General features: G+C 38.5%; 1 protein-coding gene across 6 annotated transcripts; it reads left to right on the top strand.

Annotated features, from left to right (window-relative positions):
• Positions 1-133: 133 nt before the first annotated feature.
• Positions 134-23,238, top strand: LOC121864473. Of its 6 annotated transcripts, none has more exons than XM_042363497.1 (11): positions 134-382; positions 6,167-6,334; positions 9,702-9,803; positions 9,967-10,203; positions 10,332-10,448; positions 15,010-15,147; positions 16,290-16,400; positions 16,791-17,005; positions 18,559-18,707; positions 19,616-19,968; positions 22,499-23,238. In XM_042363497.1, the coding sequence occupies exons 1-11, from the start codon at positions 236-238 to the stop codon at positions 22,793-22,795; spliced, it is 2,034 nt and encodes a 677-aa protein (XP_042219431.1). In that variant the 5' UTR covers positions 134-235; the 3' UTR covers positions 22,796-23,238. The 6 variants fall into 6 exon arrangements, with proteins under 6 accessions (XP_042219431.1, XP_042219430.1, XP_042219429.1 ...); XM_042363496.1 differs by having other exon boundaries at positions 135-382; positions 6,164-6,334; positions 9,970-10,203; XM_042363495.1 differs by having other exon boundaries at positions 135-382; positions 6,164-6,334.
• Positions 23,239-24,695: the final 1,457 nt, after the last annotated feature.

Below are 24,695 nucleotides of genomic sequence, written 5' to 3'. Positions count from 1 at the left end.
TTTCTTTTTGTCACGATTTGTGTAACTTTTTGATCATGATTTGTGTGTGTACATACTTGTGTGTTGAACAATGTCTGTAGTATGGTGTAATGAAACTTGCACACTTATGACATCACAATTTTTATGACGTATCAAGCAACCTCCCGCAGAAGCTCAGGAAAGATTCAACACTGTACCTCTGTCGGGGAACAGCTGATTAAGTGTTTGGTAATTTAAGTGTGGTGAGGGAGAGACCATGACCTCTATGTACCGCTTAAAGAAACAGGTTGAAGTGCCAAACAAAGTGGAGCTTCCATCATGTATGTATAAGATGGAGGCCTTAAACCGTGTGTCAGGGATGGACCTTTCCTCTTCGTATTATGGCCCAACACGTGCATCTCAGGTATATATTAAACATATTTATAATCTTGTGGGAATGTAGTACAGGTTGTAATTATTATATGGGTATTAGTGTTAGGGTATGCACTGGGTCTCGTCCAGTTAACAGGCACTGAACTACCGTCTCATGCCCACTTATATGAGTGTAATAATAAACATTTGTCAGTGGATTTTTTTTACCGTGCCCGGCTAAGTTCATACTGACGCTATTTTACCGTGAGTGTGCTCTAATGGCTCATCGTCCTTTACCGTGAGTGTGCTCTAATGGCTCATCGTCCTTTACCGGCGAACAATGTGAGAACTATTTTTGACTTTGACAAACTGACTAATCATATTTCTATTGTACATGGAAACTTATCATTATAAAAGAGGCGACATTTACTAGAACCTAATACAACCTGACCCAACCAATCCAATAAACCCACAGAACCTTACCTAACTTCCTAGCTGGGGGGGCAAACCCCTGTCATATTAAACAGAAAGCACTTAGCCAATCACAGCGCACTCACGGTAAAATAGCCTTAAGAACATAAGAAAATAAGGAATCTGCAATAGGCCGGTTGGTAAATTTGCATTGTCACACTGTTCTCTGTTAGAAAGTCAAAAATATATTTTCTAGTGTATTTGTGTGTGTTTAGACTGAATATGGCCTTCATTTCTGGCGGAAATTAGCCGGGGGTTTTTTCGAATTTTTTTCGTTGGACGTTTTCCGAAAAAAATCATGGCAACTTACACCAAAAAAACACTAGAAAAACAAAAACCAAACCTAACCTAACCTAACTGACTCTCACCATATGATGGAATCACCTATTTCTTACCTTATTGGCCTGGTTCTTGTTCGTCGTTGCATTCTGGGATTCTTACCCAACGCCACATATGTTGGTCTTTGCGATATTTACATTCTCTTGCTCTTAGTACACTTTACTGAGGTTGGAAGAACACCATGTGATCGAAAAAATGCTATAGTGTGTACGTTTTTTTTCCAAAAACTCGCAATCAGCTCCATGTACTTTTAAGTGACACCCTTCGCAGACTTCTATGGTCGGAACTGAACTTGAATTTCAAAATATGAGAGACCCAAAATATAACTCGAATTTGATTGGGCCAAATATACTGCGAATTAAACCCAAAATCATTTTAATTGGTTCCAAAAGCAAAAACGCTTTTGAGTGGCTGCGTGACGTGTACTGGAACGCATGCGCGTGATGATTTATGAAGGAGATACTCGGTGTTGGAGGTGAGGTAGGCGATAATGGAGGAAGATTAATGGAAGAAAATAGAGAACATTTTGGGTATGCTATCTCCGTTATTATTCATTTCCGTCGGTAATGTAATAGATGAAAATTATCTTATAATTAGACATCTTATTCGAATATAATAATAGATTAGTGGTAGGAATGAACGGTGTGTAAAAGCAATAATACCGGCTGGTTGGCCTGTGCATGGCAGCTCCTGTCGAGAGTTACTACCACTCTCTATCATCCATGAATCTATCCAGCCTCCTTTTGAAACTTTCCAGCGTTCCAGCACTTACAACAAAGTTGCTAAGCTTGTTCCACTCGTCCACCACCCTATTTGTGAACCAGTTCCTTCCTATCTCCCTCCTAAACCTAAACTTATCCAACTTACATCCGTTGCTACGAGTCCTATCCTGCTCGGATATTATAAGAACTTTATCTATATCTCCTTTATTGATTCCTTTCAACCACTTAAATACTTCTATCATATTTCCTCGCACTCTTCGTCTTTCAAGGGAATGCAAGTTTAGTTTCTTTAACCTATCTTGATATGGAAGGTTTCTAAGTCTCGGAATCATTTTCGTCATTCTTCGCTGCACCGACTCAGTGAATTGATATCCATTCTATAATAAGGGCACCAGAACTGAACCGATAATCGAGGTGCGGCCTGACTAGCGCAAGACATAGTTGCAATAAGACCTCTGCACTTTTATTACTTACACTTCCAGATATAAAACCTAATACTCTGTTTGCCTTATTTCGAACATTAACACACTGTTTTCTAGGCCGTAGGTCCGGGCTTACAAGTACCCCTAAGTCTCTTTCACAAGTCGACTTCTCTAGGTTGATGTTGTTAAGGCTGTATACATTGACAGTATTTGTTCTTCCAATATTAATTACGCTGCACTTGCTGGTGTTGAATTTCATTTGCCATTTTTCTGACCACTCCTGCAGTTTATTTAGATCCTCCTGTAGTGCATTTTCATCCTGCCCTGAATTAATCTGCCGCCCTATTTTGGTGTCATCCGCAAACTTACTTATGTCACTGCTGATCCCAGTATCTAGATCGTTTACGTAGATTATGAACAAGAGTGGGCCCAGTACTGACCCCTGGGGAACCCCACTGGTTACACAGCCCCATTCAGATTTAACACCATCTACGCTGACCTGTGTTCTATCTGTGAGCCATGATTTTATCCAATTTAAAACTTTCCTCTCGATACCATGAGCCTTACCCTCTGATGCGGTACTCTGTCAAACGCTTTGCTAAAGTCTAAGTAAATAATATCATAATTTTCGTCATTATCTACTACCTCGAAGACTTTCCTAAAAAAACGTCAGCAGATTTATGAGACAAGATTTTCCCTTTGTAAACCGATGTTCAGAGTCGTAGATTAATTTGCTTTTCTCTAAATGCGATCGAATGCTATTTGCTATAATTGATTCAAGAAATATCCCCACTACTGATGTCAAACTAATCGGCCGATAATTTGACGCTGATGCTCTGTCTCCCTTTTTGAATATGGGTACTACATTTGCCTGTTTCCACAAGTCTGGCACAACTCCCGTGTCTAATGATTTTGTAAATAAATTTACGAGGGGTCCGCTAATCTGTTCCTTACACTCTTTCAAAACTCGAGGGGAAATTTCATCCGGCCCTGGGGATTTTGTCTTCTTTAATTTATTTATCTTCTTAAGAACATCCTCTTTTCTGATAGTGATATTCATTAATTTCTCTTCTTCATTCCCCTAAATATCAGTTCCACCTCTGGAATTTCCTCGTGAATTTCTTTTGTGAAAACTGATAAAAAGTAGCTGTTTAATGCTTTGCTTATTTCCTCACTGTCATCGATCACTTCCCCTCTCTCTGACTTTAAGGGCCCAACTTTTTCCTTGACCTTTGTCCTATATACCTGGAAAAATCCCTTGGGATTCACCTTGGATTCTCTTGCTATCCTGATTTCATAGTCCCTCTTTGCCTTCCTTACATTTTTCTTAACATTCCTAGATAGTTCATTATACCTATTTCTAAGCTGCTCCTCCTCTCCCGTTAATTTCTTATAAATTCCTTTCTTTATTCCTATGTCATGTTTAAGTTTTCATGGTCATCTACCTTGGCTCATTATTATTTGACCTAATTTTTCTGTACGGTATATTTTGTTCTTGTGTTTTACGTAGTATACGAGTTGGAACTTAGCCGGTCACTGCAAAATATCCACTATATACACATTTTGCTGTCCAGTCTGGACATGAATGATTTTTTATTTTTTGCACGAGGTAAAATTTCCATGAATGTCCTAATATGTGAACCAGCCTCATGCCTGGCCTCACGCCTGGCCTCACCCCTGGCATCACCCCTGGCCTCACCAACCTGGCATTATGTTTTGAGAGTCATCTGTTAAGATCCACATAACTACCTACTGCTGTACTGTACAGCGTAGTGTGGTGAATTTATTTAGTTAACATTCTTACAGTACCTGCATACATAACGGTTTATTATAGTAATTGTGTACTTATGTTAATACTGTACTGTAGGCGTTGGAAGGAGTGAGCCACTTTAGGGAAAGTTTTATAGATGAAAAAATATTATTTCACTTGTTACCACTGAACGAGTCTCGTTAGTTTTATGCTGTAGTTGTAAATGATAGTTTGGACAATTCTAAGAGACTTTTCTTCGATGGCATTTCTGGCACTAATTATGTATAAGTGCGATATTTAACATTTATTATGCAGTGGGCAACATAACAACTGGCCCTACTGAAGCTCTGGGTGCAGCTCCTCAATTCACTGAAAACATGAATGCATTAGGTGATCGGATCAATCGTGGTGAGGAACTTGATTCGACAATTCAGAATGCGAAACCGGGATCAGTTAATGGGCCTGAAAATGAACCATCGCTTCCTCCCACTCCTGCCGTTCATTGTACAGATAATAATAAAACTACTACGTCGATCTGAGCGTCTCCGTAAACCTCCTAATCGTCTGAATTTGCAATTGCATTGTTTAACTGTATTTGAGGCTCTCAGTGTCAGAAGGGGGTGAAGTGACACCCCGGCCAAAATGCATTTTTTGACAGATATCACTATTTTCACCCTTCCTCTACATGTTGGATGTAACCCTCTAGCTAGAATTGAAATATGGTAGAAAATCCTTCAAAAATAAGGTGTGATTTCGCCTCAGGCCTGGAGCTACGTATCTTGCTGTGTGCTCAGTTCCAGAAAGTGGCAAAGTTCAGAGCGAGAGGAGCACAAGCCAATGACAGCGCGCTTCCCTTGGACCATACCCCCCGAGGTAGCCAATCACAATGGATTTCCCCTTGCTACGTCACAGCTCCTCGGCCAATCTGCACGCCCAGATGCTGCCTCCTCCTTAGTTTTGGCGAGTATTTTAAGCATACAGGCTGTGAAGAGGTCGAAGTGGACAGTGACGAGACATGCATTGAGCTTGATAGTGATGAAAGTGAGCCTGACCCAACGAATGCCAGTGAAAGTGAGCCCATACCTTAGTCTTGAAACTGAACTGTTGCTGGCATCAATAATCAATGATTTAATTGATGAAGAATCTGTGTGGCAATTTTTAGAGAGTGCAGAGAAACACTTATAGATAAGTACGTGATTGATTATGACTAGGCCATTAAAGTTATACGCACGCCTCAGGATTTACGTAACTTCAAGTTACTACGATCTTCAGGGATAATAAAACGAAGGAACTAAACAAAGTAAGATTGTAATACTCTTGTCATAATAATGTTTTTACCAAAGATTATGCAAACTTTTCCGCCTTTGTATTCGTATGTTAATTAGGTTGGGGGGTCTAGTGGTGTTTCCTTATTATTATACACTATTATGCTTAACACTACAGCTCCTCCTCAACTTACGATGGGGTTAGGGATCCAAATCCAGGTCGTAAGTCGAATTGGTCGTAAGTGGAGAAAATCTAAAATGGGTGTCTCTCTTTCTTCTCAATACCACAAAACTCTCACTTTTAAGCTTGCCAGCCATTTTTAAGTGAATTACAAACAAAAATTTTGTCTGTACACAGCGCAATCACTAACGTCGGGACTTGAATTTACGTAATTTGACAACATTTTGGTACGACTGACTTGACTGAGGCAGGTCGTAAGTGCGGTTGGTCGTAAGTCGAGTAGATCGTAAGTTGGGGAGGAGCTTTTATGGTCAAGTTCTTTGCTGAGTAAAGCCTAGACTCTGGTTTTACTACATTCACTCTATTAAAACAAAAAGTTGGGAACATGCAATTCTTCCACCCATTTATTTTTATTCATGGGGTAAGAAACAAATTTTCTTCTATAATTTTTTTTCCAGAAGTGGCTTGTTGCCATAAGTCTGATGTGTCAAAAGTATCACTGTACTGTGCAGTATACAGTAATGTTTTTAATGACCTGACTGACTAGGCATCATACTGATGTACATTACAAGATGATCCCCTAAATAAAACATTTAACGCTGATCTGTCATGGGATGTGTTGAGGGATCTGTAGAGATGTATTGTATACAGTACTGATTACATGGATAATGTGATGTGAACAGAAGAGCGAGGATGTGAGTTCCCTGGAAGTAAGACAAGAAGCTCTGCTGGAGAGACTTCAGCACCTGAGGCAACAGCTGGACCATCTTCTGGGAAACAAGGTTGTGACATCAAATCCCAACACAACACTCCATTCAGTTGTAGGAGCAGCCACTCATTCATCACCAGTTAAGGTGTGTTGTCATGAACAAGTCTGAGTTTTAATGATTAGCTAATGTAGTTTTTGTGTCTATTCTTATACAAAATATTGCTTTTGTAAATAGCAATGGAAAAGGAAGTACAGTACTGTAGCTAACTGAGAAACAAAAGGAATGATACAGTGAATGATAATTATTTACTATACTGTACTCTGCTGTACTGTACTGCACTGTACTGAACTGCACTGTACTGAACTGCACTGCACTGTACTGAACTGCACTGTATTGCACTGCACTGTACTGCACTGTACTGAACTGCACTGTACTATACTGTACTGAACTGCACTGTACTGAACTGCACTGTACTGTACTATACTGAACTGTACTGAACTGTACTGTATTGTACTGTACTGAACTGCACTGTACTGTACTATACTGAACTGCACTGTACTGTACTGTACTGCACTGCACTGTACTGTACTATACTGCACTGCACTGTACTACACTGTACTGTGTACACTGTACTGCAGTGTACTTTACTGTACTGTACTGCACTGTACTGTACTGAGTACACTGTACTGCAGTGTACTTTACTGTACTGTACTGCACTGTACTGTACTGAGTACACTGTACCGCAGTGTACTTTACTGTACTGACCTGTATTGCACTGCACTGAGTACACTGTACTGCAGTGTACTTTACTGTACTGAGTACACTGTACTGTACTGCACTGTACTATACTGCACTGTGCTGTACTGCACTGCACTGTACTGTACTGCACTGCACTGCACTGAGTGTACTGGACTTCACTGTACTGTCGAGGGATCGATCTCTCGCTCTTTCTCTACCAGTAGTGGCGTCCCACAGGGTTCTGTTCTTTCACCTACTCTCTTCCTTCTTTTTATCAATGATTTACTTCACACTACAACTAATTCTATCTATTCTTACACTGAAGATTCTACTCTTCACTCCTCCTCACATTTTTCCCTTCCTCTAAAACTAGATCTGTTTCTAGAGCTGATTTCATTACTTCTATCAATGTGGATCTGCAGCATCTCTGAATGGGGAGGTATAAACTTGGCTAAATTCAATACAGTAGTTATAAAACTAAGTATTTATCACTTGCACTTTCCAAATTAGATGATCTCCCACCAATCACATTTCAGGATGTAATCATTCTCCTAAATTCTAAAATAGATATGCTAGGCCTCACCATTTCCTCTTATATGTCATGGAAGCCACACATCCACAACATTGCTAAAGCTGCCTCCCTAAAGCTGGGAATGCTGTACAGATGCCATAGCTACTTCACTCCTGAGCAGTTGCTTCAAGTATGTAAGGGATTTATTCGTCCTAACTTGGAGTACTGTTCTCAAATCTGGGGTGGCTCTTCTTCTGTCCAACTGTTAGATAGGGTGGAATCAAAGGCATTTCGTCTTATTAACTCTCCTCCTTTAGTTGATAATCTTTCTTCCCTTTCTCTTCCCCACAATGTTGCTTCACTCTCTCTTTTACAGGTACTTTAACGGGCAATGTTCGGTGGATTTGGCATCCTGTGTACCGCCGGCAAGGCCGTGGGCTCGTAACACACATCTTGCTCGCAGTGCCCATCGTTTCTCTGTGGATGTCGGTCACATTAGAATAACCCGTTATAGTACATCCTTCTTTCCTCACACAGCCAAACTGTGGAATGCTCTGCCTTCTGTGTTTCCATGCTCCTACAATCTGTCTGACTTCAAAAAGCTGGTTTTCCGGCATCTTTGCGATGTAGATTAATAGTAATACTGTATCTCCGTTAGCCGAAATCCCTCAAACCCGGAACTCTCCGGTAGCCTGAATTGAAATTTTCTCGGAAAATCGTTCCCATTGCCGGAATTTTCCAGAAAATTTCGGCTTTGGGAACGATTTTCCAAGGGGCACATTTTCAGGAAAATTCCAAGATAATTTTCTCAATACACAGAAAATTTTTGGGATGGGTTTTTTTTCCCGGGTTTGATAGATGAAAATCGGGCACATTTTCCGGAAATTCGAAGAAAAATCTTCCGGTACCCAGAAAATTCCGGGGATGGGGGATATTTTTCTGGGTTTGAGAGATGATATAATGGTCATTTTCTGGAACTTCCGAGAACAGTTTTCCATTATCCAGAAAGTTCCGGGGATGAGGGATTTTTTCCGGCTTTGAGAGTCGTCTCGTCACCCGGAAATCTCTCATTCCCAGATGTGCTCTGCGCCAATTGTTCCGGCTAACGGAGATATCACCGTACGTAGTCTTTTTCTCTTCTATTTTTAATTTCTTTTTACTCTTATTTTTTCACCCTCCACGCCCCGTTGTGGGTCGATGACCTATGCTCGGGTGGGCTATTGCCCGTAAAAAAAAAAATACGTTTATTCTGTATTTGTGTTTTAATAATAGTTGTTATGACTTTTAATTTGCCACATGTACAGTATCAAGTGTTTGACAGTCAACCCTTCACTGTTGTCACCTTCTTGGTTGTCCTTATGTTTGACAAGCGATTCCTTAATTACTATTCTTATACAGTACCCGGGACTTATCTTTGTTGTGTCACTCCTCTTACTAACACAGCTCCATGTTGTGTTACTCCTCTTACTAACACAGCTCCATGTTGTGTCACTCCTCTTACTAACACAGCTCCATGTTGTGTCACTCCTCTTACTAACACAGCTCCATGTTGTGTCACTCCTCTTACTAACACAGCTCCATGTTGTGTCACTCCTCTTACTAACACAGCTCCATGTTGTGTCACTCCTCTTACTAACACAGCTCCATGTTGTGTCACTCCTCTTACTAACACAGCTCCATGTTGTGTCACCTCTACTAACACAGCTCCATGTTGTGTTACTAACACAGCTCCAAGCCCACACTCCTCTTACTAACACAGCTCCATGTTGTGTCACTCCTCTACTAACACAGCTCCATGTTGTGTCACTCCTCTTACTAACACAGCTCCATGTTGTGTTACTCCTCTTACTAACACAGCTCCATGTTGTGTACTCCTCTTACTAACACAGCTCCATGTTGTGTCACTCCTCTTACTAACACAGCTCCATGTTGTGTCACTCCTCTTACTAACACAGCTCCATGTTGTGTTACTCCTCTTACTAACACAGCTCCATGTTGTGTCACTCCTCTTACTAACACAGCTCCATGTTGTGTCACTCCTCTTACTAACACAGCTCCATGTTGTGTCACTCCTCTTACTAACACAGCTCCATGTTGTGTCACTCCTCTTATCATAGTTTGGTCTTCTCACATCATTAAACTTGCCAGAAGCAATTTATTATTATTGTATCTCAACTCGTTAATGTGATGTTGTTTTACCTGTGGTGTGTCATCTGTAGTTGTTGACTGTCTATTGTACATGTTTATGGATCACTTGACTAGATGGGTGGTGAAGAGAAACAGGCAGAGGTGGAACAAGTAGTGGCTCGTGTTGGAGATCATCTGGCACATCTAAATAGCCTTCAGCACAACTTCATTGCACAGGTGGTTTGTTGTGTCCTTGTGAAGAGAACAGTTATGTGAATACATTGCCATATGTTGTGTCAATAACCCTTGTCATTTTTATTTTTATTCATGAATTTTGTTCAGATTCTCCTTCTCTTATAAAGAAAATGTTATTGTAAAAAAAATTGATGTTGATGTACAGCAGGATAAAGATGGAGGAATGGAAACTGATGTGGGAAGGCTGCAAGACTCCGTACTGTACAGATTGGGTTGCTTGAAGGCCGAACTTCAATGTCTCTCAGAAACTGATGAGGACACCTTCTCAGCTGTTGAATCAGTAGGCTTAGCTGAACGACAGTGTAGCATCTTGAAAATAATCAAGGTGCTAAAGGAGGAGGTGGAATTTCTTGCCGAACTGCAGAAGAAAACGGATCCCAAGGTCTCCAGATCACATGATGTTCTGAATATGATAAAGTTTTTGAATAATAATCTACCATACCATTGAAGAAAGTATTGTACTGAAAATTTGTGAGTGAGTGACCATTGGATGATTGTTGGTATCTGCAGGACTGGCCCTCTGAGGTGGATGTTGTAACCCACCACAGAGAAGTGGTCAAGAAACTCAAGTTACTGCAAGAGGAGTTGGCTAAGATGTTGCGAGGGTTACAGGACCTCTCTTGGGAGGTACTCCCTCAAGATGTTGGGTGTCAATGTGACATATCTTACCAGTTTTCTCCCTTTCCTACTGTCTCCTCACCCTTGTTCGCTTCAACATCACCGGCAGCAAGTATCAATCTAAGTTTATCTACCTGGCTACACCAAACCAGAATTTGTGCGTGTAGTGCTCGTAGTTAACTACAGTGCTGGTGTGATGCTTTGATCGGCTATGGAAAGTTTGGTACTGTACAAGCATTATAAACATGATTAGTACACTATGTGATGACTAACAGCCTGCAATGAATTAATAAATGTGAGTACTGTACTGTATAATAATTACTAATAACTTGTTAACAAGATGTGTGGTATAAACTAAAACAAGGATCACCCTATACTATCAGTAGGAAAGCCCTTGTAAGTATCGGAGTACAACACAGTTTCAGTTGAGGTATTTGACTATAAGTTGCATTAGCACAAGCTGGTCAAAGAGTACTCTGTCAGTCAGTCAGACACAACTGGTATTCATTTTAGCTGGCTGACCAGTTAACTGATGGATATTTCCCCTTCCTTTATGTATGAAAACTGTAAACTCTCTCCTGATGTTAAATAAACCTCAGCACTGGTACAGTACTCAGGTTCCCAGCTGTAGGACCAAACAATACAAGCAAATTACTATACATACACTAACATAATTTCTATTAATTAAGGTTGTTATTGTTTTATCATAAGAACAATATAGGCATCGGGGAGGCTTAACAATGTTGATGTTTCTGGTGTCCTGACTCATAGTGTGTGTGTGTGTGTGTGTGTGTGTGTGTGTAATAATAAATAATAATAATTAACGGTTTATTGAAAGAGCATGGCAGCCGGAAGGCTGAAAATATACAATTACATAATTGGGGAATGGGTCTCTTGATTTACAAATAATATATACAAGTAACATAAGTGATACAAATATGATATATAATAACTAGGTTGGGAGAAGGTCAAACTACAGGGCATTTCATCATAGTGACAGTGCAAAAAGTAAGATTGACTGGGAGTGAATACACTGGTTGATTACAAGTTATTGATAATTTTTACAATGGTTGGGACTGGGCTGTTTTTATAGCGATCAGTTCGTGCTCGTATGGGCAGGATGCGGTTGTGGTGTCGAACAGCAATTCCCGGGTGAGGGATCTCAGGTGGTAGTAGGAGCCGGCGTCGAGGGTGATTCAGAAGCATTTCACCAAATTTGCAGATGAGGTCGTGGTGATGGTCAGAGAGAGCCGAGAGGGTCAGTGTGTTGAGCGCTTCTTGATATGTGGAGTAGGAAGGGGAGAGAATAATCTTGCATGCCCTCTTTTGCACTTTTTCTATGTGTTTACATTGTGTGGCATTTCGGGAGGAAGACCAGGCATGGGAGGCATAGGTGAGCTTGGGAAGTATGAATGTTGAGTAAACACTGAGGAGCTCGGGGGCAGGAGCTCCGAGGGACTTGAGTCGGCGGAGGAGGTGGAGACAGAAACTGGAGGATTTGACAACTTCACTGACGTGTGGCTTCCAATTTAATTTATTGTCTATAGTGATGCCGAGGAGCTCAGTGGAATCTACAACCTGGAGTGTGTTGGGTCCTAAAGTAATGGAAGGGGGTGGGACAACGTAGTAGGAGAGGTTGATGTGCATAACCATGGTCTTGGTATGGTTGTGGTTGTTGGTAGCCCAGTTTTGGAGACTGTTCAATAAACCCTGAAGGGCAGTATAGAATGTGTGTGCGCGCGTGCTTTTTTTTAATTAACGGTTTATTGAAAGAGCATGGCAGCCAGAAGGCAAAAAATATACAATTACAATACATAATTGGGGAATGGGTCTCTTGATCTACAAATTTTATACAAGTAACATAAGTGATACAAATATGATATATAATAATGTGCTGATAGTTTTTACAATGGTTGGGACTGGGCTGTTCTTATAGCAATCGGTTCATGCTCGTATGGGTTGGATGCGGTTGGGCAGGTGTGTGGTCACGTGGCCAGAACAGTAGCTTTGGGCAATGCAGGTGTGCTCCATCCTTCAAGTTAGGTCAGGTCAGATCCAGCCACACTCAGTATTACACTGCTGTTTTTTTGTGCTTTTTCTTGGAGTGCACTATAGGAACACTGTTTGGTAGTCAATCATTCACTAATCACTTGAATGTTTTGCTGAATAAATCCCGGTGTGATAAGGCTGGTAGGGCGTTGGGATATAGCAGGGGGGAGGGGGGGTAAACAGACTCGGCCTGGCTGCCCAAACTGGGAGCGCCTTCAGGGTACGTATTGTCTCGCGGGTGGTTGACAAGTGTGTTTGTGTGTGTGGACATTGTTTTTATGTATCTCGTCTGCAACTGTAATTACTGTATTCAACTATAAATACTACAGTATAATTTTTGTTTGGGTTCTTTAGTGTGAAGACTATTGACTTTTCTACATTTTAGGCTGAGATCACTCACAAGTTATGTCTTAAAGTTGTAAAAACTGGATCATTTAATTGCTTTAGTTCAATTGTTTAAAGCCTGTTTGATGACTTCGACCTGTCTAGAAATTGAAAATAATCGTTGCAGTAAGAGACCCTTTCTGTAGTGTTATTTATTTTTACTTTTCATTATTTAAGTATTGCCTTCAGTCACACTTAAGATGACTCAGTAGATAACCTTTGTAGTACAGTACTGTATATTAACTTATTTAGCTCACCTGGTTGAAGGTTGAGTGTGTGTGCAATCATTTATCCATCTACATTTTGACTTGTTCTAGACAACCAACTTGGTTTTAATAACAGACATGTGAGTGTTCCTTATAACTAGCAGCCATTTTGAATTCCTTAGTAATTAGTGTAAAAAACTTTTATTCCTTAAGAACCACCAGACTGTATTTGCAGATGTTGGCACCATAATTCAAGTTTGTTGTTGTTTGTGTGTTGTTCTTTGTAAGAAAACATGGCAGCCATGGCCACTTGTTATGCTCCAACAACTGTAATTGTGTGTGGAGGTTCTTTTAAAATTCTCCAGAATTACTAAACCAGTAGAAGAAAATCTTGAGGTGATGTGGAGGATATAGGTAGCTGTCCAGGATTATTTATTAGGTGTTTCTGGGGGGAATATAGCACCTATTGGGCAGTCTGTTTTCTCCTGAACTAACAAGACAAATGAATTAAAATTTGGCATAAACAAGATTAGTTCATTCAAAGGCTAGTATTATGCCTTAAGCTAAAATGTTGGCACAGTTAGCATTTTTGAATGTTCACAGATTGATGGACTTCCTCAGTGGTTCACATGTTCAGGGATAATCTCACTTTTTACTGTGCTGTCCCAACAAAACTTAACCCATTATACAGTACAGTTTCTTTCCATCAATTTGTCTGTGTGTTTGTCTGTCTTCCAATTTCCATTGCTCCTAACCACCAAGAAACCACTGGTATTTTTTTTTAAAGCTTGGCACAGTTTTAGAGGATAATAAGACGATAATGTGCTTTAAGTAGTTTTAGGGTTAGATAAGATATGACGGCCAGCTGTTGGACATCAGTAGAGGATTGTCTTGTTGTTCAGTAATGTGTGTTGCAGGTATGAATTTTTCAAGGTTTGGGTTCTGCATGTGATTTGTGTTTGAATCAGTTTTATTTGATTTATGTTGCTGTACTGCAATCATTATTAATCAAGTCACTATGGGATGGATATTACTAGACAAATGCATAGTCTCTTGGTTACTACTGTAATGTACTACATGTATTACTGGGTTTTCAGAGTACATTACTAGCCAGGTGTTAAAGCTTATACAGATATTTAAATGTCCAGAACCATGGATAAATTTCATGTAAAATTATTGCACATGGTTATTGGGAAGGGAAGGCAAATACAATTCTAATTTGTTTTATCAACTTGTTTGGTATTTATGTTTTAAATAAGAAAAGTCAGCTTTAGACAAATCAGAGTTGAGAGTATTTTACAGGTCTTAAATGATGCATCTACATTCCCATAAATGGTATTAAGCCTTTTACATTGTCAACAGCTAGGAAAATCTCACCCTCTTGCTGGCTTATGTCCAAAATTGCCTTTGAACTTTTTGGTTGAATAAAGTTGGAGGATCAACAACAGTGAGTTGTGTATGAACATTTGTTGGCTTTGCATAATGTGAGGGTTAATGGGTGAGCCACACTGAACCAGCAGCAAGTTTCAGGATCTTAGCAACTCAACCTGTGTCATCAGCCAACAACAGGTAGGAGCTGGTGTTGACAGTATACTGTACATAAAAACCTGTGGACTTTATTATTACTTGTGATCTTTTTATTATGTTTGTCAACATTCTTGTACAAATACCAATTTGAATATTATAACAAGTACTGTACACTCTTCATTCATCCCTCTTTATACAAGACTTCTTTCTTATTCTCATGATGCCTGCTGCCACAGTACTGTATATGATATCAAGACAGTGGCTCTTGTTACAACACTGCTGAATCTTTTATTGAAACCGGTTTTTAGCCAGAAAAATACAGATACAGAGTGGATAATGCTAACAATATTGACACGACTAAGCCAGTATTACAGCTCACTTCATTTTCATCCTTTGCCTTCCAGACTACATCAGTACATGACTTGGTGATCTCAGCCAATCCCAACGCTCCGCCTTTCTCTCTGGTTTTACTTCGCAAACTTCTGAAAGAAGTTGGTTGTCCAGTGTTCTCTGTGAACCATCTTCACTCTTCTGTGTTAGAGGTAAGTGAGTGTTTATATATATATATATATATATATATATATATATATATATATATATATATATATATATATATATATATATATATATATATATATATATATATATATATACACTAGAACTCTTAAATCACTACTGTAATGTGATACAGGTGATTAATTTTTATCTCTTGTGCAAAATATATGACGTTTATATTCAAATTATTCACTGTCTTGCAAGGATTCCAGCAATGCAAATTATATTCTCCTAACTTTAGTCTGTGATATTATATAAGATAAAAACTGTAAGCCTAAAACCCTGGCTGGGAGGGGGGGAGGGATATGTTTGACAGTTGGCACCAAAGGTCTGTGTGTTTATTTATCAGTCCTTAAGAGTGACTAAGCTTTTCTCTTGCCATTTGTCATCAAAACGACCGGGAAGAATATAATTTACATTGCTGGGATTCTTGTAAGATAGTGATTAATTTGAATATAAACAAGCTATAATTTGCACTAGACATAAAAAGTTTAGGACCATAATCATTTAGTACATGTACAGTACAGGTTTGCACTTAGGTCATTTATTTCTTTTTTGTTTCTTTTAGTATGGTGTGTGCGTGTAAATGAATAAAATAAATGAAGAAATTTATGTAAATCTACCCAAAAATACAGTTGAAAAACTTTACATTACTAAAATGTACTAAACTAATGTACGGGTGGGCGGCGGCTATTTTAGTACAGTACTTAAAATATGTGCTATTGTATTTTACTGTATGATATGTATCAATTTCATTGTTTATTATAGCAATAAATATGGTAGCTTATCTCTGCTGTATGCAGTATCCAAACTTACAATACTAGTTGATTTGGGAGGAATTTTTATTATTATTATTTCTTTTTTGGTGCGGATAAGTTGAATCTGCTGGTCATCCGGTCCCCGGATAACCAGGATTCTACTGTACTGATATTTAGAGTCATTTGTACTCACACAATTTGAACAGGTCAATGGATCTGTCAAATATATTGTACCGTAGAGTTGGTGCACAGTCAGGCCACAGGGAAGAAAGTTTTAGTGAACTCATAGTATGCTTCAAACATCCTCAGCCACAAACTATAAAATTTAAATGAATAATAATGTATGGTATAGCATTCTTAACTGTTTACAGGTCAATGATGTCTTGAGAAGTTGCTTCATAGATTGTCCTATGGGAGATCGCAATAAACACAAAGTAGCGTTCACTCTGCACTGGAAAGATGTGCCAGCTCCATGCCTTATGGTGAGTCCGTCTTTCATTTATCTTATTAAACACTTTTCATTGACAGTTGCTATTAAAATACTGTATAGGGTACAGTAATAAAACACCGTTTGATATTGCATGACAATTCTTAAGGTCTGCTGTATACAGAAAAAAGATGTTACATACATTTGCTTAATTTTGTTGCAGCACTTAGTGGGGGACATGTATCTAGTTACTATCTTTGTCCTTTGCTCTCACTATATACAGAACACATCTCCTCTCACTGTTGTGTACTCTACCTCTTTACCAACACCTCACCAGAAGAATAAATTGATATACTGCACTGTATATATTTTTCCCCCGTCTTCACACGATGCTGTTCCCACCTGCTTGTATACTTTGTGTAAGGAATTAAATGTGTAATTACAGGTCAATCCTCTCCGTCAAACCCAAATATCAGGCGAGGCCAACATCCTGCGGTATATATCTCGCCTGTTTCCCCTGTCATCTCAGTACAATTATGAAGCTTCTGGCACCTTCATGATCATCACAGAAACAGACCAATTGATGGATCAGCTGTCCAAACAAATAGCTTGTGGAAATAACAAAGAACGGCAAGCAGCACTGAGGCAGTTAAATGGAAGGTACGTTTCCTAAGTGGGGTTGGTTGCCTTGGGGGAAAATATTGTATCTCCTTGAATGTTTTGTTGATTCATGATAAGTAGATTATGAACTATATGGTTTATCAGGAACATATTAAGGCTGCTTAGTTTTTGTAGTATGTAGCATTATATTACAATGTGGAGGCTCTGAAACAGTGAGTGTGTGTTTCTGTAACCATTCACATGACAAAGTTTATTGATGTATCCTTTTAGGGGAGAAGGCTGGACTCATCAGGCCCAGGGAACAGACTTGAAATTTTGTAGAATATAAACCAATAGTTATGCTTACATCACAAGTGTTTGGTGATGGAGCTGTCACCATAAAGAAACATTGTCTGTGCTTGTCTATCCATATCTTGTTAGCTGTTAAGTGGTTTAACTGAGCTCCAATTTACCTTAACTTAATCATTATACAGTACAGTGGTCCCTCGGTTAACGAACACAATTCGTTCCACAGAGTTGTTCGTTAACCGAAAATTTTGTTAACCGAATCCATTGTTTCAATGGGATATTGGGTAATTGGTTCCAGCTCACAGAAAAGTGCATACAAAGTAAAAAAATGCAGTAAAGTACACTTACTTTGAGGTGTGTATGTAGAAGGCTCCTGATTGATGATGATGATGGGAATTCGAAGTTGGGGTGGAGGAGAAGGGAGAAAAGAAGGAAGTGGGGATGAAGGAGAAATCACCTTTCAGGGGACCCATGCTTGATGCAGTAATTTCACCAATAAAATTTTAAGTTCGCTAGCTGTAATTACAGATTATTTTATTTAAATCAACACTGCACCGCGCTATATATTATCAATATGTTAACTTAATTTCAGAATGACCAATAATTTTATTGTAAAAATGCAAAAATATTCAAGACGCCAACAAAATAGATGTTCACTCCACTTTCAACAAAGCCCAACTGACGCCTGTTGGCTGAATCAAGTGTCTTATGGGCGCACACAAAAATAGCTCCCTGTACTGCATATATTATCAATATGTTAAATTAATGTTAAAATGACTAATAATTTTAATATAAAAAATGCAAAAATATTAAAGAGCACAACTTTCTTGATATTTACTCCACTGGAAACGAATGTAAACATAGAACAGATTACTGAATTGGCAGACTAGCCCATCAGTTTTGTTTGTTAACCGAACTGAAGATCCTTATGGGAGGTAATTCAGTAACCGAAATTTTGTTCATCGAACCGTTCATTAACCGAGGGACCACTGTGTGTGTATGAGTTCAGTCTTTTTCATTCTGCTGATTTTAACTCTCATGTTTATTAATCAAGCTTGTATGAAGGCCAGGGACCTTGTGAGTTAGGTTAGTGAAGGCCAGGGACCTTGTGTGTTAGGTTAGTGAAGGCCAGGGACCTTGTGTGTTAGGTTAGTGAAGGCCAGGGACCTTGTGTGTTAGGTTAGTGAAGGCCAGGGACCTTGTGTTAGGTTAGTGAAGGCCAGGGACCTTGTGTGTTAGGTTAGTGAAGGCCAGGGACCTTGTGTGTTAGTTTAATGTTACAATTTACTAACAATTTTCCCCAGACTTGGAAAGACAATATGGCTGATGGGAAATACTTGTAGCATCGTGGATGTGTTGACCTGGTCACTGATGAGACAGGCACAGCTCAGTGTTAGTGCCCCAGCAAATTTAGCCAAGTGGTACATGGCCATGACCACCTTGGCTGGTTTAGGTAAGACAGCATTTCTATCTCTGTTTTTATACAATGGTCATTCACGATGTATGCAGTAAACTATTTGTCACATGTATTAAGCTGCTTGCAATATACGACATTAAGCTGTTTGCCATATACACATTAAGTTGTTTGCCATATACACATTAAGCTGTTTGCCATATATGTAATGATGCAATAAGCTGTCATATATACATTAACCTGTTTGTCATAAGTGCAATAAGTTGTCTGCCATACTGTATTTGGAATAAGCTCTCTGCCACAGTTCAACAGGTTGGTCTAACAAAGTTTCTTCTGTACTAATTTCGAGTAACAATAAGTCCAGAAAATAACCATACAGTGCAGTACTAAATTACTAATACAGGTTGCAGCCTAACTCCATCCATTCTTTTCTTGCTTTTGTTGTGCACACAGATTTGCTGCTGATCACATGAATTAGGAATTAAGTGATAGTAGTGAATATGTATGTGAAGCAGTTGGAATGAGTCAGATGAATATCTCTGGGTCCAGGACTCTGTAGTGGAACCACAGCAGGACATTTGGTACAGCTGTTAGAAAGACTGAGTGACAATAGTTGAAAGAAGTGTTGGTGTTTGTTCTTGTTATAGTGAAGGAAAAGAAAAACATGAATATGATGGTACTTTATGTCAGTAATTTACCCAGTGAATAAATCATGTATTTGAAAAGCAAATTTTAAGAACAATTATAAATATTGGAAAGTAAACTATTCATGAAACCATTGTTATTTTTCTTGTAAACTTAAGGGATTAATATCAGTGATTGACTTCTCTGATCATTATTAGTTTGGCAGGAAATAGTTTACCTATATTTTGAAAGTGTCTCCGGTAGTCTAGTCAGTAAAAAAAAGAAAAGAAAAGAAATATTGTCATGAACAAATTTAATTGCAGATAAAGAGACAGAAGTCCAAGAACCACAGCCATGTGTTAACACTGACACATCAGGTTCTAGAGAAAGCAGTAGTACAGGGCCATCCAATACTGCACACAAATCCAAGACGTGTTTAGATTCAAAGGAGAGGACAAAAGATGGCTCACAGAAGACCTTTGTGGACCGAACAGGATTAGAGACTCATCTAAAACAGTTAAGTATTACTTACCAAGTGCAAGACCATGAGGAAGTGTTCACAGTAGATGCCCTTATGCAACATGTGAGGGACATGCCAGGCCTGCACATGAAGAACCTCTTCCTGAAGGACAAGAAGAAGAATCTCTATCTTCTGTCTGCACGACACAATGCAGAGGTTTGGACTTTTTCTGTGTCCCGTCACAAAGTGTGGACGGCTCAGATAGTTACTCTTTTCTCTCTGTCCATCATTTTGTGACTCTTCTACTTTATGAATTGTTCACTCATCGCAATTCAGACATAAACATCTTGGTGAGTGATACAGCAACACCATCCTTTGTCCACCTTTTAGCTTATTTGTATGGTTAAGTTTACAGTACTGTACTGTACAACCTTCTCAACAGTCTTTTATAACTTTGTCTATCTCTTCTTTCTTTGTTCTTCTGAGTCATGTCTGTCTGGTTTATTTCTGTGGTCTTATTTACAATGGAAGTTACTCACTAGTTTATCACTGTTTGCCAGTCTTGTTCTTATGTCTGGCTCACAGTACAGTATATTGCTTCTCTTTCGCTTTTTCCACATTTGTAATATTTAAACACTGTATAGCAGTACATATGCACACTTTGCCAACTGTAATAATTAGGTGTTTCTTGGTATAACCTTGACATCATTGGCATCTCACAAGACAGTTAGTTGTATAGTGAATGAAACTCGCCCCACCAGAAGATATCTGTATCACATATTACAAAAAGTATCATGGCAAGAATTATAAATCTGGCTAATTTTATTTATCAACTTTTAGATTGTGTATAATTGTACATTATAGTACAAGTCTTTGCTATCTAAACTTCCCTCTTTTGGTTTCTCTCCCCCAATTTGTTTTCTCATCTCTAGCTTCCTTGAGAACCGATCCATGGCAGTTGTTGTCGAGGGATCGATCTCTCGCTCTTTCTCTACCAGTAGTGGTGTCCCACAGGGTTCTGTTCTTTCACCAACTCTCTTCCTTCTTTTTATCAATGATTTACTTCACACTACAACTAATTCTATCCATTCTTGCGCTGATGATTCTACTCTTCACTCCTCCTCACATTTTTCCCTTCCTCTCAAACTAGATCTGTTTCTAGAGCTGATATCATTACTTCTATCAATGCGGATCTGTGCAGCATCTCTGAATGGGGAGGTACAAACCTGGTAAAGTTCAATAGTAATAAAACTCAATATTTACCAATTACACTTTGTAAATTAGACGATCTCCCACCAATTACATTTCAGGACGCTATCATCCTCCCAAATTCTGAAATAAATATGTTAGGCCTCACCATTTCTTCCAATATGTCCTGGAAATCACACATCCTTAGAATAACTAAAGCTGCCTCCCGAAAGTTGGGAATGCTGTACAGATGCCGCAGCTACTTCACTCCTGAGCAGTTGCTCCAAGTATATAAGGGATTCATTCATCCTAACTTGGAGTACTGCTCTCATATCTGGGGTGGCTCTTCTTCTGTCCAACTGTTAGATAGGGTGGAATCAAAGGCATTTCGTTTTATTAACTCTCCTCTAGTCGACAATCTCTTTTCCCTTTCTCTTCGCCGCAATGTTGCTTCACTCTCTCTCTTTTACAGGCACTTTAACGGGCAATGTTCAGTGGATTTGGCATCCTGTGTACCGCCGGCAAGACCGTGGGTTTGTAACACACGTCTTGCCCGCGGTGCCCACCATTTCTCTGTGGATGTCGGTCACATGAGAATAACCCGTTATAGTACCTCCTTTCCTCACACAGCCAAACTGTGGAATGCTCTGACTACTTCTGTGTTTCCATACTCTTACAATCTGTCTCACTTTAAAAAGCTGGTTTTCCGGCATCTTCGTGGTGTAGATTAATACAGTATAAACTGTTTTCTTCTATATTTACAATTTCTTTCCGTTTTTTTTTTCGCCCCCCAGGCTCCGTTATGGGTCGTTTGACCTGTGCCCGGGTGGGCTAATTCCCGTAAAAAAAAAATGTTCATTTATGGTTTGTCTTACACTTTTATAAATTTACACTCTACTGTATTTGTCTTTAAGGTCATGGAACTGTATTAAGTGGTGTGCTTTACTCTTCATGGGCAGTGAAGTTTTTACACTTTACCCAATGACCCATGGCTCCCACCTCATCCAATGAGCTGTATGCTGGTGGATATATTAATACTGTACCTTGTTGTTTTTCTGGGAAAGGTCTAGCATTATAATTGTAAGCATAATAAATTGCATTCTAAATTTTTTAAAAGATTAATATTTTCCTGTAGTACCTCTATGAGTTAGTTTGTGTCCTGCTGTTGACGTTATGGGAACGTGTACAATATTGTACTTGCACACTTGCTTTATGATATATTCGACTTGCTCGCAGAGTACAGAACTCTGCTGTGAAAACAGTCACTTCAGACTTTGATTTCATGTTAGGTGACTCATGTTGGTTCTGGTGAACTTTAGGAGTTTCAGAGTTGTGGATTTTATCTTTTCTGTGGATAGGAAACCTGGAAGTAAATAAATTAAATAAGGCGAGTCATATTTGTAATACAGTAATGGTGGACACTGATCTTTTAGGCTAATAGTTTGTGATCCACTGTAATATATTTCCTTTACCTTCTCTGTTGATTAATTGAGGCATCTTCCATTTACTGTATATCGTCAGTTCTTAACTTTAATTGTTTTATGTTTTCTTGTTTCAGGTCAAACTCAATGAAATTGGGAAACAAATTGGTGTAAAGGACTTAAGATTTGGAGATGAAGACACAATGTTTAGTGTGTTAGGGGTGAAGCAGGGGTGTGTTACCGCTTACGCCTTGATAAATGATACAAACCGCCAAGTCCAGTTTCTCGTAGATCAGGAAGCACTAAGTGTCTCCCATCCCTACGTAAATTTCCATCCAATGTCAAACGCAGCCACCTTGGGGATATCCCCGAACGACCTCAGTAAATTTTTGACATCTACCGGTCATGAACCCACACTACTAACATTAAAATAATTTTGTTAAAGAAGTGTAAGAATTAAAAGAAAAGATAATATTAAAATTGAGGAAGCTGTGTGTGTTGTTTTAGTTATTGATTAATAGTTTACTAACCTTCCTTTGTTTAGGTTTTCATGCATGGTCTTAGATCATTGCAAGAAGGATGGATAAAGTAATTGTTGTTAGTACCAATAACTTTTTTGTTTTCTCTTTGTAGTAATTATAAGGAAGGTCAAATTTTTAATGTTAAATAATAATGTTGCTAAAATATTTTTGTAATGTTAACAAATTTATCTTAAGAATTTATTGCTGAAAATAATATTAAAATTATCTTGAGAATTAATTTTTGAAAATAATACTTGCCCATCATGTTCAGTAAAGCCTTGAATAACGGCGGTAATGTGTCCTCCAATATTGCAGTGTAAGGTGAATAAAAAATTACCATTAAAATAAAGCAATAATAATGAGATTCATTCCCAAGTGTGACCCTTTCATATCTTTTGTGTGGCTTTTTACCCTCTTTTTAACTCCCCAAACAATGTAATTATGAAAATTGGAAACTATATTCTTTAAATAATGTTTCTGAATGCACCTTATACAATATATAAATGAATAATAATATGGTCACACAAGAGGAGATGGAACGCCATTGTTTTCGTTTGTGTTTACAGCCAGGAGTCTGGGACGATAGTTCGACACAAGAAAATTAAGAAAATAAGACCCTGGTTGTAGCTGTAGTAAAATTAATGTAAAAAAATTAATATATATGTTTTAAGTACAGTAATGTTATTTAATGTTAATAAATGGAACAATAGAAGTAGCTAACCACTTATGGTAAAGAAAAAAAAAAGTGAGATGGATTGGGAACGCCAACATATACTGTACGTGTGCATTTAAGGATACTGCGTCATTTATCTTTTTAAGAATATGTACAAAAGATTCATTATTGTTTATTACTGAATATGTATTTGATTGAATTAATGTTTATATATGTGAAATGAACAATGCAATTCATTAATAATACGTAGAATATTAAAACACACAAGAGGAGACAAGACGGCACTGTTTTAGTGAGTGACGATGGTTCTACATAAGAAACTGAAGAAAATAAGATCCTGGTTGTAGCTGTAGTGAACTTAATGTAAAAAAATTGAATACCTGTATGTATTTTTTAAGTAATGTTATTTAATGTTAATACATGGAATACTAGAAGTAGCTAACCACTAATAGTAAAGAAATAAAGCGAGACGATTGGGAACGCCAATGTATGAACAGTAAGTGCGTACATGTGAAGACATATCGCCATTTCTCTACATATGAATATGAAAGCAACGCTTATTTACTGTTCATATATGTTTTAAATAATATTTATGTAAAACAAAAATTCTACTCACTAATGGTGGTAAAGTCTAAAATATAAGGACAACCATTGAATGTTGTGTGAGTTTTTTTAATCAGATGACGAAGTCATCAGGTTCAACTCTGGCTGAAGCCGTAGCTTTCCATAAAGATGTCATAGCTGTTGCTGAAACTGTTACTGAACCTGAAGTTGTTGTTAAATCAGCTTATGATGCTGAATTTGATGGTGCAGCTGAAGTTGACGGTTTAAGCCTTCGAATAATAAAGCTGTCAAAAGAACCTTGCACAGCTGCTTTATTTTTTCATTATACATCTTTATGTAGAGGTCATTTGTGTTTATTTAAATTTTAGGGCTTTCTGTTAATGGATCCACTTCAGAAAATATGTCCATTGCTTGCTCCATATAATATCCACAAACCTCTCACCTTTTTCATATCGTTTTAACACATCTAGTTTCTCGGCTAAGCTTATACACTTTCTATTAGCTTTTGAAACACTACCATCACTTGCTCTCTTGCTCATGTTGAATAGGGATGCAAAAATGCTGTAAGAAACCTGA

Source organism: Homarus americanus, unplaced genomic scaffold (assembly GCF_018991925.1).
Source record: "Homarus americanus isolate GMGI-L3 unplaced genomic scaffold, GMGI_Hamer_2.0 scaffold25860, whole genome shotgun sequence".
In the NCBI taxonomy this organism is placed as follows: domain Eukaryota; kingdom Metazoa; phylum Arthropoda; class Malacostraca; order Decapoda; family Nephropidae; genus Homarus; species Homarus americanus.
The sequence above is the reverse complement of the archived record's forward strand: the minus strand, read 5'-3'. Positions and strand labels throughout refer to the sequence as shown.

Bases quoted from the DNA above. Each gene is read 5' to 3' on its own strand.
- LOC121864473 (XM_042363495.1), top strand. From the start codon at position 236: ATGACCTCTATGTACCGCTTAAAGAAACAGGTTGAAGTGCCAAACAAA. The intron at 9,804-9,966 runs GTGGTTTGTTGT...GTTGATGTACAG, and splicing joins AGCACAACTTCATTGCACAG to CAGGATAAAGATGGAGGAAT. The intron at 16,401-16,790 runs GTGAGTCCGTCT...GTGTAATTACAG, and splicing joins TGCCAGCTCCATGCCTTATG to GTCAATCCTCTCCGTCAAAC.